The sequence below is a fragment of the Nicotiana attenuata genome, unplaced genomic scaffold (genome assembly GCF_001879085.1).
Source record: "Nicotiana attenuata strain UT unplaced genomic scaffold, NIATTr2, whole genome shotgun sequence".
Taxonomy (NCBI): Eukaryota; Viridiplantae; Streptophyta; class Magnoliopsida; order Solanales; family Solanaceae; genus Nicotiana; species Nicotiana attenuata.
Window position 1 is genome coordinate 137,444 of NW_017671983.1, and position 15,674 is coordinate 153,117.

General features: G+C 44.7%; 1 protein-coding gene across 1 annotated transcript; it reads left to right on the forward strand.

Annotated features, from left to right (window-relative positions):
- Window positions 1-9,839: 9,839 nt before the first annotated feature.
- LOC109211169 lies at window positions 9,840-10,539 on the forward strand. The gene is made up of 2 exons (XM_019374671.1): window positions 9,840-9,967; window positions 10,095-10,539. Exons 1-2 carry the CDS (start codon window positions 9,840-9,842, stop codon window positions 10,537-10,539), a joined length of 573 nt encoding a protein of 190 aa, XP_019230216.1.
- The last annotated feature ends 5,135 nt before the right edge of the window (window positions 10,540-15,674 follow it).

The window sequence follows — 15,674 nt, forward strand, 5'->3', positions numbered from 1 at the left end:
TACAATATTTTGAAAGTATGTATGCACATTTTAAAATATATGAGGTTAAAATTGGGTATCAACAAAGACTCCGTCAAGGGCATAGTCGGAGGCATCCGTTTGTACCTCGAATGGCTTGGCCAAATCGGGGAGGGCCAAGACGGGGCTACTAGACATAGCCACTTTTAATGCGTTGAAGGCCTCCGCTCGCCTGGGTCCCCAATCCCAAGGCGCGACCTTCTTGAGGAGTTCTGTCAATGGCACTGCGATGAGGGAGTAATTTTCACAAATCTCTGATAGAAGTTGCATAGGCCAGGGAACGCCCTCAAGGTGTGGATACCCTTAGGCGGCGGCCAATTTGTGATAGCCTGAATCTTCTTTTGGTCCATCTTGATCCTCCCTTCCTCAATGACATGTCCGAGGAAGTCAATCCGTTTTTGAGCAAAGGAGCACTTGGATTGCTTCGCATGTAGTTCGTGCTCCCGCAATCGGGTTAGGACCTTCCGCAAATGCTCCAGGTGTTCTTCAAGTGTTTGGCTATATAACACTATGTCATCCAAGTATACCACCACGAATCCGCCAATGTACTATCGGAAGACTTGGTTCATCAGGTTGCAAAATTTGCTGGAGCGTTAGTTAAGCCGACGGCATAACCAGGAAGTCATACGACCCATATCTTATCACACAGGTCTTCCTGTGTTCATCACCCTCTGCAATCCGAAACCTGTCTTTAGGTCTATCTTGGTGAACACCATCGCACCACCCAGTCTATCGAACAAGTCTGTCATTAGCGGAATAGGGTACTTGTTCTTCATAGTGATTTTGTTTAGAGCCCGATAATCCACATAGAGTCGTAGGCTGCCATCATGTTTCTTTTGGAATAGCACAAGGGACCCGTAGGGGGACTTGGAGGGCACGATGATCCCTGTGTCTAGCAATTCCGTCAACTGTCTCCAAAGCTCGGTGAGTTTGGGTTATGACATTTTGTAAGGCACTCGGGCGGGTGGCTTCGCACCCGATACCAACTCAATCTCATGGTCTACAGTGCGCCTAGGCGGGAGTCGCTTTGGCATAAAGTCTACAAACTCCAGTAGCAACTCCTTCACGGGTGTAGGAATGGGACCCGAGGAGCGTTCTATATCTTCAATGCAGAGGGATTCCAGGAACGTAGGTTCATGTCTTTTGACCCCCTTCTTCAACTGCAAGGTCGAGATATTCTCAGCGACCATCTTCATGGGCATGCACGGGATAATGCAGGGCTTGGCCCCGTCTGTTCCCATCATCAATAGCATGTCTACATACGGTATGGGCATGGTGTGGTTTGCCTTAGGAATTCCAACCCAACGATCAACTCGAAGCCATCTATGATCACCACTCGCAGGTTGAATTTTCCTTCGTAAGGGCCAAGCTTCACTGGTACCTCTTTGGCTATTCCACCCACTGGCTGAGGAGGAGAGTTGATAGCCTTTACACGACCTCTACCCTTTCCTAAAACTAGACCAAAGCGCTCTACCTGAGTCGAGGCTAAGTAGTTGTGGGTAGCACCCGTGTCTATTATCACCCAAATGGACTTGCCATTTACTTTCATCTCGATGAACATTAAGGTCCTCTCTTGTTTAAGAGGAGTCCTCTCATCCGCCTTCTTTTTCCCTCTCTTGGTGATTGGACAAGAGTCCTTCTTCTTACAGATACCAACACTAGTTTCCGCTAAGGCCTCAAAAATAAAGCCAACAATTGCATTAAAGGTACCTACTATTTCGGTCTGGTCCACATCATCTGTGTCTTCATCAGTCCCATCATCAAAAGCTTGATGGGCGTTCATCTATGCATGTGGGCATTCATTATTCCAATGTGGTCCGCCGCAATGACGGTATCCTGAAGGGGGATTTCTCCCCCAATCATTGTTGTTTGACGTAGGGCCTGATGAGGGAGCCTTAGATTTGGTTGCACTCAGACCTCCTCCACTTCTGATAGGGCCACCATTGCTAGGCTGGCCCCCTTTGTATCCTGCTCGGGCAGGTGGTTGAGGCCTATTCTTTCGAGCTTTCACTTGATAGTCCCCAAGGAATTCCGCTTCTTGGATCACCTTGGGTAGGGTATCTGACCCTTTGTCTTTGCAGTTCCATACAGGAATAAGGTTTCAATCCTTTAAGGAATGTGAAGAGCCTGTTTCTGTCCCCCATGTCACGTATGTTCAGCATGAGCACGAAGAATTCCCGCACGTAATCCCGCATTGATTTGGTTTGGTGGAGCTCCCGTAGCCTTCTCATTGCATTGTACTCAACATTTTCGGGGAAGAACTGTAGGCGTATGGCTGCCTTCAGTTCTTCCCATGTCTCGAGAGCATCTTCACCAGCCCTGATGGCTTCGTACTTCACCTGCCTCCAGAGTTTAGCATCTCCCTGAAGATACATGGCAGCAATTGCTACCTTCTTAGCTTCTTCGAGGTCCCCCACGACATCGAAGTACTGCTCGATGTCGAAGATGAAGTTTTCCACTTCTTTGGCATTTCGAGCTCCACTGTATGGCTTTGGCTCAGGAATTTTCAATTTTGTGCCACGGGAGCGAGGTTCGCAGCACCCCCAATTTGGTTTTTGCCTCCTCGAAGCAGGCCTTGTAAAGAAGCATTGACAACATTGAGCTGGCCTGTCAAGTTGTCTATAGTTTGTGCATGGCAGTCACCCATTCTGCCTCTTGTGCCCTGTAGGCTAAATCCTCGGCACGCTCCTGTTGGAGGCCCTTGAATTTGCAAGAAATTTCGGCTGCCTCTATGGCTTCTGTTGCCGACCTCCTTCAGAGTCGCGATTGATGTTTTCTATGTCAACTTCGGCCTGGAGCATTTTGTGGTCCAGGTCGTCCAACCTTTGCACTAGGCTGGTCCTTAGTTCAGGCACCGTTTCCACGATGGGTCGTAATACCTCAACCATCTCTTCAAGGGCCACAATGCGGTCCCTATGATTCACCATGGTTAGAAATAGTGGTAATGGCAATGTGTTCCCTCGTCTTATGTCGAGCCTAGGCTCCGATACCAACAATTATATGGCGCCTTCCTGAGATTCCTTGGAAGGGCGATGTAAGGCTAAGCAACTGATGTCAGTGCAGTTACTATGCGCCAATTGAGGTCCCCTCCGTATGCTAGACGAGATTGTCAGTGTCGTATGGGAAAACCAATGTCAAGAGCAATTGAGAGAACAGAAATGAGAATTGAGAATGAAAGGAAGCTTGATTGAATTAATGAAAGCTATTATAGAAAAGCAACACGGTGTCGAGGGGGAGAGTAACAGAGAATTGTTTGCTTGCTAGAAAGTTTGATTGCTTGATCCCCCCTAATAGTGCTTAAGAAAAAACCAAAGTTACAAGACTAGACCTAACTAAGCAAGAAACATAATGGAAGTACATGAAATAAAACTACTCTATATTTACAATGAAAAAGACTTAGTTTTCTACAAGTTAGAAACATGTCCGTTGTCAGCAACCTTGTCTTTGGCACCACGTTCTGCACGTACGTCGTTTACTATGTGTGCAACATTGTTGGCATCTGCATGCGGCTGGAAGCTGGCGAGGGATATCGGTGAGGTGACAAAGGCACATGCGAACTTGTCACTTGGTGCAGCCAAGATCACGGGGCCATCCGTGGCGCTAGGCATTTGGATGCTTGCTAGGACGCCACAGAATGTGTCCAAGGGGTCATTGGGCATGGCTGGAAAGCTGCCCATGACACACACGCGCGCGCGCGCGCGCGCGCGCACACACACACACACACACACACACACACACACACACATATATATATATATATATATATATATATACACGTTTTAGCTAGCGAATGCAAGTTTCGATCGACCGAGTAATTTTATATTTTTTCCTTAAAATAGGAGTGACTTAACCCAACCGACCTAATAGCCATACATATAAATTAAAATAATATTAAAAGTGAATTCTTCCATCTAAAAAAACTTACTTTTAATTAGAATGCATGAGATTCAGACCCAAAAAGAAGTATGGATAACGAGAGAGCTGTTGAAACAATAATGCTATCAATTTGAATGAAAATCTTGAAAAGAAAAAGAAAAGATAGAAGTATCATGTTTTGGAAGATTCACTTTTAGTATTATTTTAATTTTTATATATATGGGTATTATCGTGTTGGGCCGGGTAGGGTTATTCCAATTTTAATTAGATTATTATTTTATTAAACTGAAAATTAAAAATTAAAACAAAATAAGAAAATACTATCGGAAAGTCGAGTTTTCGGTTACTATAATTTTTGTGTGAGTTAGAGAAAGTTTTATAATTTTTATGTGAGAAAACATAATTATATGACTTTGGTGAAAAAAGTCTTTGTTATATGACCATTTATAAAATTTACCCCTTTATTCGATCCCTGGAAAAGCCCTGTATTTTGAAGTAGGCGAGCAACATGAGGTCGTGGCTCATCTTATGGATGCTAAATGATCCACCATTTAGAAGAAAAGATGATGAAAACATTGACGAGTCCAAAAACAATATTTAAACGCGTATCGCCAAAGCTTACATGGCATTAAACTCCATCTATTGTCAACAAACACTAATTATTGTCTCCAAATTTTTAAATAAAATTGTATATGGATAAAACTGAAGGTAATGAGCAACCTAATTTCTCGTGAGGGGAACGAAGAGAGGACATAATTGCGTGTAATCAAGAATGAAGCCGGGAGCCGCCCGTATACAAGCTCGAACTAAACACCTGCCCCCGGAACCATCAAAATCATGACCTAGACCGGATTCGATTAACGAGACCTCGAGAAACATTGCCAAACGACCACATACGATTAACAAAGGGCCGCGATATCCGTGCCTAACTGAAAATAACGGCGTGAATCTTGGCCCGTATCAGCGATAGATCAATAATTAATGAAAAGAAAGATTTTTGCCTTTTTTTTAGAATTGTACTTAGGGTAAAACTCTCCTACTATATAAAAGGGAAGCTAACCATTCATCAGACACATTGCAACACACATCCCAAGGCTATATACATTTGTTTTCTCTATATTTACAAATTATTCAAAGTTCTTGGTTCTGTTGATAAGTTCTTCATAAGCATTAGCTCGGAGCCGAAGGCAGGCTTCTAGTTAAGCTTTCTGTCTAGCCCGAGCTCACTATCATCATTGGTTTGACAATTTGTTATGTATTTTGTTTTCTTATCTAAGGTCATTAATCATTTGTATCGAATTAATCCACATATCCTTAAACCGCGTATAAATTCAATTGGTATTTATTTTTAAGGGTGACCAGTTTGGCGCCCACCGTGGGGCTAAGGATAACAGTGGAAGTTTGATATAAATTTCCATAACACACTATATCTTATGCTTGTTTTTTGAGATTGTAACTTCAAATCGACCTATGGATGTCAAACTCATTTTGCTCACTTCAACGCTGATATTGAGTCTGGCCACCATGGTGAAAACCACAACGTAACACCTAGCAATGAGGTGCCTCCTGCCGATCCCAACGGAGTCCCAGTTGTGGACCTAATCGATGCCAACTCGCATCTGGCCATCGATGTCAACCTGCCGACCGATCCTGAGAATAGCATTCGCGGAGGAGCCCGACTAACGACTCGAGGTACGCCCGAAGGTGAGGGCGAGGGGATCAATCTGAGGGTAATCTTCAAAATGTTGCAAGCCTAACAGGCAGCGATAGCACAACTGTAGAATCAAAGTCGCGCCCCCTGCAGAGTTGAGCCCGAACAATCCTGGGAAAATACGCAAAGGAACGGGCAGTTCACAGAATGGCCAGGTGAAGCTGAGATCGGGACCAACCCCGAAATAATTAGGATGCTTGAGGAACTGACAAAGCGGGTGGAATCGGGGGAGAAGACAATTGAGGCCAACGACAGAAAAGTGGAGACCTACAACTCCAGAGTTGATCAAATCCCAGGAGCGCCCCCGATATTAAAGGGCCTGGATTCCAAGAAATTTATCCTAAAACCTTTCCCTCCGAGCGCGGCTCTAAAGCCAATACTGAAGAAGTTTTGTATGCCTGATATTTCAAAATATAACGGGACCACGAATCTAAATGAGCACGTGACCTCCTACACTTGTGCCATCAAGGGAAATGACTTAGAAGATGAAGAAATCGAGTCGGTTTTGCTGAAAAAGTTCGGAGAAACCCTGTCAAAGAGAGCAATTATATGGTATCATAATTTACCCCCAAATTTTATTAAATAGTTTGCTATGCTTGCAGATGCCTTTGTAAGAGCACACGTCGGGGCTATCAAGGTCAAAACCAGAAAATCGGATCTATTCAAGGTAAAACAAAGAGATAACGAGATACTTAGGGAATTTGTGTCGAGATTCCAAATGGAATGGACGGATCTGCCCCCGGTTGCGGATGATTGGGTCGTTCAGGCGTTTACTCAAGGACTCAACCCCCGAAGCTCCTTAGCTTCACTTCAATTAAAGCAGAACCTGATAGAATGCCCGGCGGCAACTTGGGCCGATGTCCATAACAGGTACCAGGCAAAAATCAAAGTCGAGGATGATCAGCTTGGGGCCCCTTCTGGGTCCGTTTATCCTATCAGTGTCAACGATAGATCTAAGAGAGTCACCAATCATGAACCGAGACTGAACAGAGATCGGTATCAACCATATAATGGAGACTGAAGGGGTAATGGATCTGGGCATAACCCTGCTTGGAATGAAAAGAGAAATGAACGAGGTCATAGTAGCAGGGGACTCATGAGTAAAAGCAGTTTCGACAGGCCACTCGGGGCCAGGGAGGCACCGACGTTGTCGAAATATAATTTCAGGGTCGATGCTGCCAACACCGCATCCGCCATCGGCGCATCAAAGACACCAAGTGGCCTCCATTGTTACAGTCTGATCCTACCCAAAGGGACCCTAACCTAATGTGTAAGTATCATGGCACTTATAGACATAGAATTGAGGACTACCGACAATTAAGAGAAGAAGTGGCCTGGTTATACAATAACGGGCATCTCCGGGAATTTTTGAGTGATCGAGCCAAAATCACTTTAGGAACAGGGATTCCAACAAGCAAACCGAATGGGAGGAAGCACAACACGGCATCAACATGATCATTATAGGGGTCAATGTCCCATAAGGGCCCATACTAAAGCGCACGAAGGTATCCATCATGAGGGAAAACAAACCCGAGATTATGCCTCTAAAGGAACCATTTCGTTCAACGATGAGGATGCTGAAGGCATCGTATAACCGCACAACGATGCACTGGTAATATCCGTACTCATATATAAATTTCGACTTAAGCATATGTTGATTGATCCAGGTAGCTCGGCCAACATCATCAGAAATAGAGGGTCGTGGATTAGTTGTGTCTCATAGACCAGATAGTGCCAGCAATTCAGGTGTTGAACGGGTTCAACATGGCGTGCAAAACTACTAAATAAAAGATAACCTACCGGTGAACACTGGCGGAACCACCTAGGAAATTAAATTCTACGTGATCAAAGGGGATATGAGATATAATGCTATATTCGGAAGGTCGTGGGTTCACAACATGAGGGCGGTACCTTCGACCTTGCACCAGGTATTAAAATTCCCTACATTGGGGGAATCAAGATAGTGTATGCAGAACAACCGGTCACGAATTGAAAGTTATACCTAGGCACGGGGTTGACCCCCGAGCTTAGGAAAGAACTCATTAGTTTCCTTAATACTAACATGTCTTGTTTTACCTTGTCCCATCTTGATATGACAAGGATCGCGCCGGAGATAAACACTCACAAGCTGAGTTTAGATCCGAAGTTCCACCTAGTTAAATAGAAGAGGAGGCCCTAGTATGAAGTCAAGCACTCCCTCATCAAAGACGAGGTGTCTAAACTCCTTAAAATAGGTTCTATTCGGGAAGTTAAATACCGAAATGGTTAGCTAACGTAGTGATAGTGCCTAAAAGTGGAAATAAATTAAGAATGTGAATACATTACAAAGACTTGAACAAAGCATGTCCCAAAGACTCTTTTACATTGCCTAACATCGATCACATGATGGATGCGACAGTCGGGCACGAGATACTCAGTTTTCTCGACGCCTATTCCGGATACAACTAAATCCGGATGGACTCGAGCGATCAAGAAAAGACCTCCTTTATCACTAAGTTCGGCACCCACTATTACAACATAATGTCGTTCGGACTAAAGAACGCCGGTGCCAACGCCTAATAAATTGGATGTTCGAAGAATAAATAGGAAAATCAATGGAAGTTTATAATGATGACATGTTAGTTAAGTCCCTGTGAGCATAGGACCATTTCAAACATTTGCAGGAAACCACCGATGTATTGAAGAAATATAATATGTAGCTGAACCCCGAGAAGTGCGCATTCGGGGTCGGATCTGGAAAGTTCCTTGGATTCATGGTGTCCAACAGAGGGGTCGAGATTAACCCTGATAAAATCAAGCCATAGAAGACATCCCTGTGGTAGATAGTGTTAACGCTATTTAGAGGCTAATTTGGCGTATAGCCGCCCTGGGTCAGTTCATATCGAGGTCCTCGGACAAGAGCCATTGATTCTTCTCACTATTGAAGAAGAAGAATAAATTCTCTTGGACCCCGGAGTGCCAGAAAGCCTTGAGAACTCAAACAATACCTTTTGAATCCACCCCTACTCCATACTTCGAAGGCGGATGAACAATTGTACCTTTATTTGGTTGTATCTGAAGTGGCGGTAAGTGAATTCCTAGTCCGGGAAGAGAAAGGTACGCAATTTCCTATTTATTATGTTAGTAGAACTCTAGGCGAGGCCGAAACAAGGTATCCTCACCCAGAGAAATTGGCGCTCACTTTGCTAAGCGCCTCTAGAAAGTTGAAAAGTACTCTCAATGTCACCCCATATGCGTCGTAACTTCTTACCCATTAAGGAACATAATGCATAAACCCGAGCTCGGGCCAGCTGGCCAAATGGGCCATAGAAATTAGTGGGTACGATATCGAGTATCGACTCCGAACCGCCATCAAATAACAAATTTTGGCAGACTTTGTGGCCGACTTTACACCGGCCTTAATACCCAAAGTCGAAAAGGAATTGTTATTAACCTCGGGGACTTCCTGGGGAATCTGGACCTTCTTTACGGATGGTGCCTCAAACGCGAAGGGGTCCGGACTCGCCATTATTTTGAATCCGCCTACGGGCAACATAGTTAGGCAATCTATCCGAACTTTGAAATTGACTAACAATGAGGCTGAGTATGAGGCCATGATTGCAGGTCTCGAATTGGCTAAAAGCCTTGGGGCTAAGGTGGTCGAAGCTAAATGCGATTCCCTCTTTCTGGTTAATGAAGTTAATGGGATGTTCGAAGTAAAAGAGGAACAAATGTGAAGGTATTTAGACAAATTGCAGGTGGCACTGCATCAATTCAAGAAATGGACCCTTCAGCATGTGCCTTGAGATCAAAATTGCGAGGCTGATGCTCTGGCTAACTTAGGGTCATCGGTTGGTGATGACGACTTCAACTCAGGAACGATCGTGCAACTCATGAAATCGGTAGTAGAAGAAGGCCACGCTAAAATAAATTTAATAAGTTTAACTTGGGATTGGAGAAACAAGTACATAGACTACTTGAAGACTGGGAAGTTACCCTCGGACCCTAAAGAATCAAGAGCTCTACGCACAAAGGCGGCCAAGTTCAGCCTGTCTGAAGGTAGTTTGAACAGAAGAATATTTGATGGCCCACTCGCCATATGCTTGGGGCCGAGAGACACTGAATACATTTTGAGAGGAGTTAACGAGGGCACTCGCGAAAACCATTCGGGGGCAGAATATTTGGTTCAGAAAATAATCAGGTCCGGCGACTACTGGGTCGCTATGGAGAAAGATGCAAAGGACTTTGTACGAAGATGAGACGGCTGTTAGAGACACGCACCGATGATCCGTCAACCCGGAGAGTTACTGCAATCGGTCTTATCCCCATGAGCGTTAATGAAGTGGGGAATGGACATTGTTGGCCCCCTGTCGTGAGCACCTGGTAAGGCTCAATTCATATTGTTTACGACAGACTATTTTTCTAAATGGGTCGAAGCTCAAGCGTTCGAGAAAGTCTGAGAAAAAGAAGTCATTGATTTTATTTTAGACCACATAATATGCCGGTTCAGGATACCGGCTGAGATCGTGTATGATAACGGGAAGCAGTTCATTGGCAGCAAGGTAAGAAACTTTTTCGAAGACCACAAGATTAAAAAGATTCTATCCACCTCCTATCACCCCAGCGGGAACGGACAAGCAGCGTCTACAAACAAGACCATACTCCAAAATTTGAAAAAAATTCTGATTGATGCCAAAGGAAAGTGGAAGAAAATTCTGCCCGATGTTTTATGGGCGTACCGTACAACTTCGAAATATAGCACCGGAGCCACTCCATTTTCGCTGGTTTACGGTGCCAAAGCATTAATACCGATCGAAAAGGGGGAACTAAGCCTTAGGTTCCGATATGCGACCGAAGAATCAAATGGCGAGTCCATGAGTACGAGCCTAGAACTGTTGGATGAAAGGCGAGAGGTTGCCCTAGTACGATTGGCCGCCCAGAAGAAGCGGATATAAAGATACTACAACTTAAGAGCCAACCTCCGACACTTCAAAATTGAGGGCTTGGTGCTAAGGAAAGTAACACTGCATACCCAAAATCCGAACGACGGAAAGCTGGGGCCGAATTGGGAAGGACCATATCGAGTCATCGGAATTACCGACAAGGGCTCGTTCAAACTCGAAGCAGGAAACGGTGCACAACTACCAAGAAACTGGAACGTAACACACTTAAGGAGGCACTATTGGTAAGTCGTTTTCATTTACCTTTTTATAATATTATGAATCAGACTAATGCTTGCAGGTAACGACCAATGGAAAATATGACTATTAGGTCTGAAAGCATGCATTGCACTCTTTTTCCCTTAAACCAATGTTGTCCCAAATGGATTTTTTGGCAAGGTTTTTAATGAGGCAAAAGTGGATCGTGCTAACTTAGATTCAAAGACTGATTTTAAATTGGATTCAATGGTGGCATCAATAGTATCCAAGCCCTCACAAAGATCGACCTTGAATATTGGGGGCCATCACCCCTGGGTTAGTCGGTTTAGACTTCTTAGCAAGGAAAGAAGAGAACTTTGTACTTGAAGGACGTAGGACCAGTGGTTAGGATTTATTGTAAGGGCCAAACGGTCAAATGAAATGCGCCCGCATAGGCCACCTCAGCTATAATACAAGCTTTTACTCGCTTTCGATCATGTACTTTACACACAGAAATGAAAGAAAGTTCCCACCTTGCTATTACATATTTTTGCCTTTCAAAGCATCGAGCCTAAGGGTCATACCTATTCGGGGACTATCGAGCCTAAGGGCTTACCCTACCCGAGCCTAAGGGCTATCGTTATTCGTGGGACTATCGGGCTCCTGCGCTATCCCCGCTCGGGGACTGTCGTCCGAAATAAGTTCGGGCATCTCCGGCTATAAAATCCTAGAGGCACAAAACCTATTAGGTAGTCCCTAAACCTAAAAGGTTATGTCCATGGTAAAAAATGGTTTAGAGATGTCCGAAGCCCGTAATAAAACATAAGGCTTTCAATAAAAATCCAAAATATGCCAAAAGGTTACCCTCGGCAAAAGCATCGCCTAAAAACACTTATGAATTCTTGGAAAACTTTCTATCACTTTGAGTTTTAAAAGCTTCGAGAAAATAAAAAATTGCATTGAGGTTAGGTTCTGTTTGGACCTCCGAAAAACAAATGACTTATTACTACATTAGATTCTATGCTAAGGCATTAGAAATATTTGCAAGAATAGAAATCGTGAAAATATACTAAAATAATTGAAATTGCCAAAGGGGGAAATTTTATATATTTCGGAATATCATTACATAGGCCCAACAAAAACAGCCTTAAAATGAACAAAAATATGTACACAAAAACTAAAATATCCTAAGGCATTAACACCCGATCTTCACTGGAGCCCGATACGTCACCAGAACCATCGGGGCCTTCGCAGTCTTTGGAGCCCTCTTCACCTTCAGGTTCGGCTAGTTTCTTGGCCTCGACCACAAGTCCTTTTGCCTCCTCGACCTCGGCAGACAGGTCAAAACCTCGAGCATGTATCTCTTCAAGGGTCTCCCTTCGAGACAGCCGCCTCACATATTCGGTATTGGTCTTCAGGCGGGCCTCGACAACCTTAACATTGCCTTGTATTGGGCCACCATATCCTCGGCATCGGCAGAGGTTGTCTCCATCTAGAACCTCATTGATTCGAGCTCTTTTCCAAGGGCATCCCGTTCTATGGTAACCGAGCTCAGTTGTGCTTGGAGATCTTCATTTAGCTGAGCCCATTTATAAGCTTTCTCCTATGCCACCTGAAGCCGAACTTCTACCGAAGAAAGCTTTGCCTGGGCGATTTCCTTATCCTAGTCCAGCAGATCCATCTTGTTCTTCCAGCCATTGGCCATGACTTGGATCTCGTCCATCTTCTTTCGAAGATGGTCGATCTTTTGCTAGACCTGCGAGGTTTGGTTGTTAGTCACTATGAATAGTTCCTTGTTTCTAACTTCGAAGACCATTACCTTTTCGACCAAGTCGGCGTGCTCCCTCCTTAGGACCGATGCTTCTTTTTGAGCCTTATCCAGCTCGGCCTGAAGGTCCTTAATGACCCCTTCTTGGTTCTCACTGAGGAGCTTGTACATATCTTTTTTTTGGGCCAGCTCCTTGACCTCGAGCTCGAGCTGAGTGACTTCGGCCCGGTAACGGAGGAAACTCTCGTGGTGGAGTACCGAGGCCTATCAAACGACGAAGGACGTGAGAAAATATCAAAATTTAAGTAAAGTCAAAAAAAGATGCGGGATGTCTTACCCGGTTTAGTGTCTGCTGCGTCTCATTGAATAGGCATGACACATTTACCTCATTCATTTTTGCCTGGTCCTCCTCGATCACCAGGCATCGGAGATAGCTGGCTATCCCTATGGGGGCAGACAAAACCCGGGCATCCTCAGGAACGGTAATAATAACCGATCTTTTGCGACCGAGGTCTGTGCTCAGGGCGGGGAACTGATTGATCAACTTCTAGCTCGAACATGGCCCGCCGGCTTCCGAAGATAGATCCTTCCTCGGAACTTCCAGGTCGCCCAACCCGGAAAAATCTTCCAAAGCAGACGAGTCCACACCATCAAAAAAGGGATGAAGGGGATCGTCCGTGCCATGGACCCCTTCATTGGACCTCTCCTTTCCTGCTTGTGCTCCCTCATGCATGGACTCGGTGTAGGAGGGCATCCCTGAAATCTAGATTACTGGGCGCTTCCTTCGGAGTGAATCCGGCATCCCGGGGGGTCTCAGCCCCTATCTCCACATCAATCTCCCAAGTTCGAGGGAGATCGGCCTCATGAATCTCCCCCTCAATTGTTGCCTGCTCCTCGAGAGGGTTCGATCTGTGAGTCACAAAAATATCGTCTTCTTCAGACTCATCCCTGAGCCGAAGAAGTGAGTCCGAGTCAGGTGCTCGGGAACCAGAGCTTTTCTTGGCTTACAAGCCAATCTTTTCTTTGGCTTCTTCTCTAAGCTCAAGGAGCCCGAAGCCTTCTTCTTCTTCTTCTTCTTTTTCTTCTTGTTTTCCCCCGCTGCAGCCCCAAGCTATCCCGAAACGGAGGGATCAACGGACAAGGACACATCCTCGTCCCCTTTTATAGGCCTAAGTTCAGTGCTCTTGGGCAAACCTACAAAAAGAAAAGAGAGGAAAGAAGAGTCAGTATGATATAAATCAGAAAGCCTGCTATTACCTATTCGGGGGAAGGCCTTACCATGGAAACAAGCCTCCCATCGCCTTCGAGAGCTTACGCCATGAGTGCTCAGAATATGACATCTGTGTACAAATGCCCTCGATTCACGCCTTGAACCGTGGGATAGCATTTAGAACCCGGGCAATAGCTCAATTACCACAAATACGAATGAGAAGAAAGGAAATAAATAAAAAATTGACGCTTAAGGAGAGACTATAGTTACGAGATGCATTACACTTCTCAAGGCATGACATGAACTCGGGGGGAATCAAGTCTTTGGTCTTCACCCGAACGAAGCATCCTTGCCAATCCCGGTCTCGGTCTTCATCAATGTTTGAAAATGTGGGCCTTGTTGGCCCGACATGTAAGCTTTATTAGCCCCACTTGGAATATTCGAGGACTGTATAAACGGAGCAGATGATCGATGGTAAACCGATGAGATTCGATTTTGTTCACAAAGTAACGAAGGAGGATCACTATCCTCCATAAAGACAGATGGATTTGCCCGAGGCACACTTCGTACCTCTTGCAAAAATCCAAAACAATTGGGTCCATTGAACCTAGTGTGAAGGGGTAAGTATAAACACTTTGGTATCCCTCCACATGTGTAGTGATGACATCCTCGAGCTCGGGGACTACTACGTCCTTACCTTCCCAATTGTAGTCCTCTCGGACCATAGGAAGGGCGTCCTCGGTAATAGAGCATATATACCTCGATGCTCCTTCACCCCTGTCCTATTTCGATGAGGGTTTTTGGACCTTAAAGTCATCTGTAGTTGAGCAGCCCCCGGGGATGAACATATTTAAGGGAGACTTAGGGCTATCTCATTGGCAGCCATGTCAGGAGCAGCCATCTCGAGGACAATAATTTTGGGAGTAACTGCCTCGATATCAATGGTCGATTGAGAAGAAGAAGCAGCTTGTTGGGGAATAGATTTAGATGTTTTAGCCAATGTTATTTGAAGAAGTTAGAAAAGTCAAGAGACGATTTTGAAAGATAAAGAGAGAGTATAATGATTTGGAGAAAATCTGGGTAAAAGCTTGGGAATTAGTGTGAAATCATGAAGAATAAGGGGGAAGATATGAAAGTTTGAAGAAGGCTGATGATAGCTTGAGAATTCAAGGGTAGAAGCTTGGTCGAAAAAGTGCAAAAAGAACAAGGGGCGAAACGTTATATAGAAAAAATTCAGAGGTAACCAACCAATGGTTGACACGTGCTCAAAGTTAGAGCGACGTGACTGATAGGACATTTTGGCTTCTTTGTTGTTTTCTGTTATAATGTACGAAAGAAGGAACCGGGAAACATCTGTCGTTTCTCATCGTTTCGGCAAACATACCTTCTAAGAAATGAGGGACTATCTGTATACATGCAAAACCAAAGGTAATGAGCACCCCGATTTCCTAGTAGGGGGAACGAAGAGAGGACATAACTGCGTGTAATCGATATTGAAGCCGGGAGCCGCCCGTATACAAGCTCGAACTAAACACCTTGCCCCGGAACCATCGAAATCGTGACCCCAGACCGAATTCGATTAATGAGACCTCAAGAAACATTGCCAAACGACCGTACACGATTAACAAAGGCCCGTGATATCGACGCCCAACCGGATATCATGACGTGAATCTCGGCCCGTATCAGCGCTAGATCAGTAATTAGCAAAAAGAAAGATTTTTTGCCGTTTTAAAAATTGTACTTAGGGTAAACTTCCCCTACTATATAAAGGGAAAGCTGATTATTCATCAGACACATTGTAACACACATCCCAAGGCTATATACATTTGTTTTCTCTACTTTAACAAATTATCAAAGTTCTTGATTCTGTCGATAAGTTCTTCACAAGCATTGGCTCGGAACCGAAGGTAGGCTTCTAGTTATTAAGCTTTCAGTCGAGCCCGGGCTCACTAATCACTGGTTTGACAATTTATT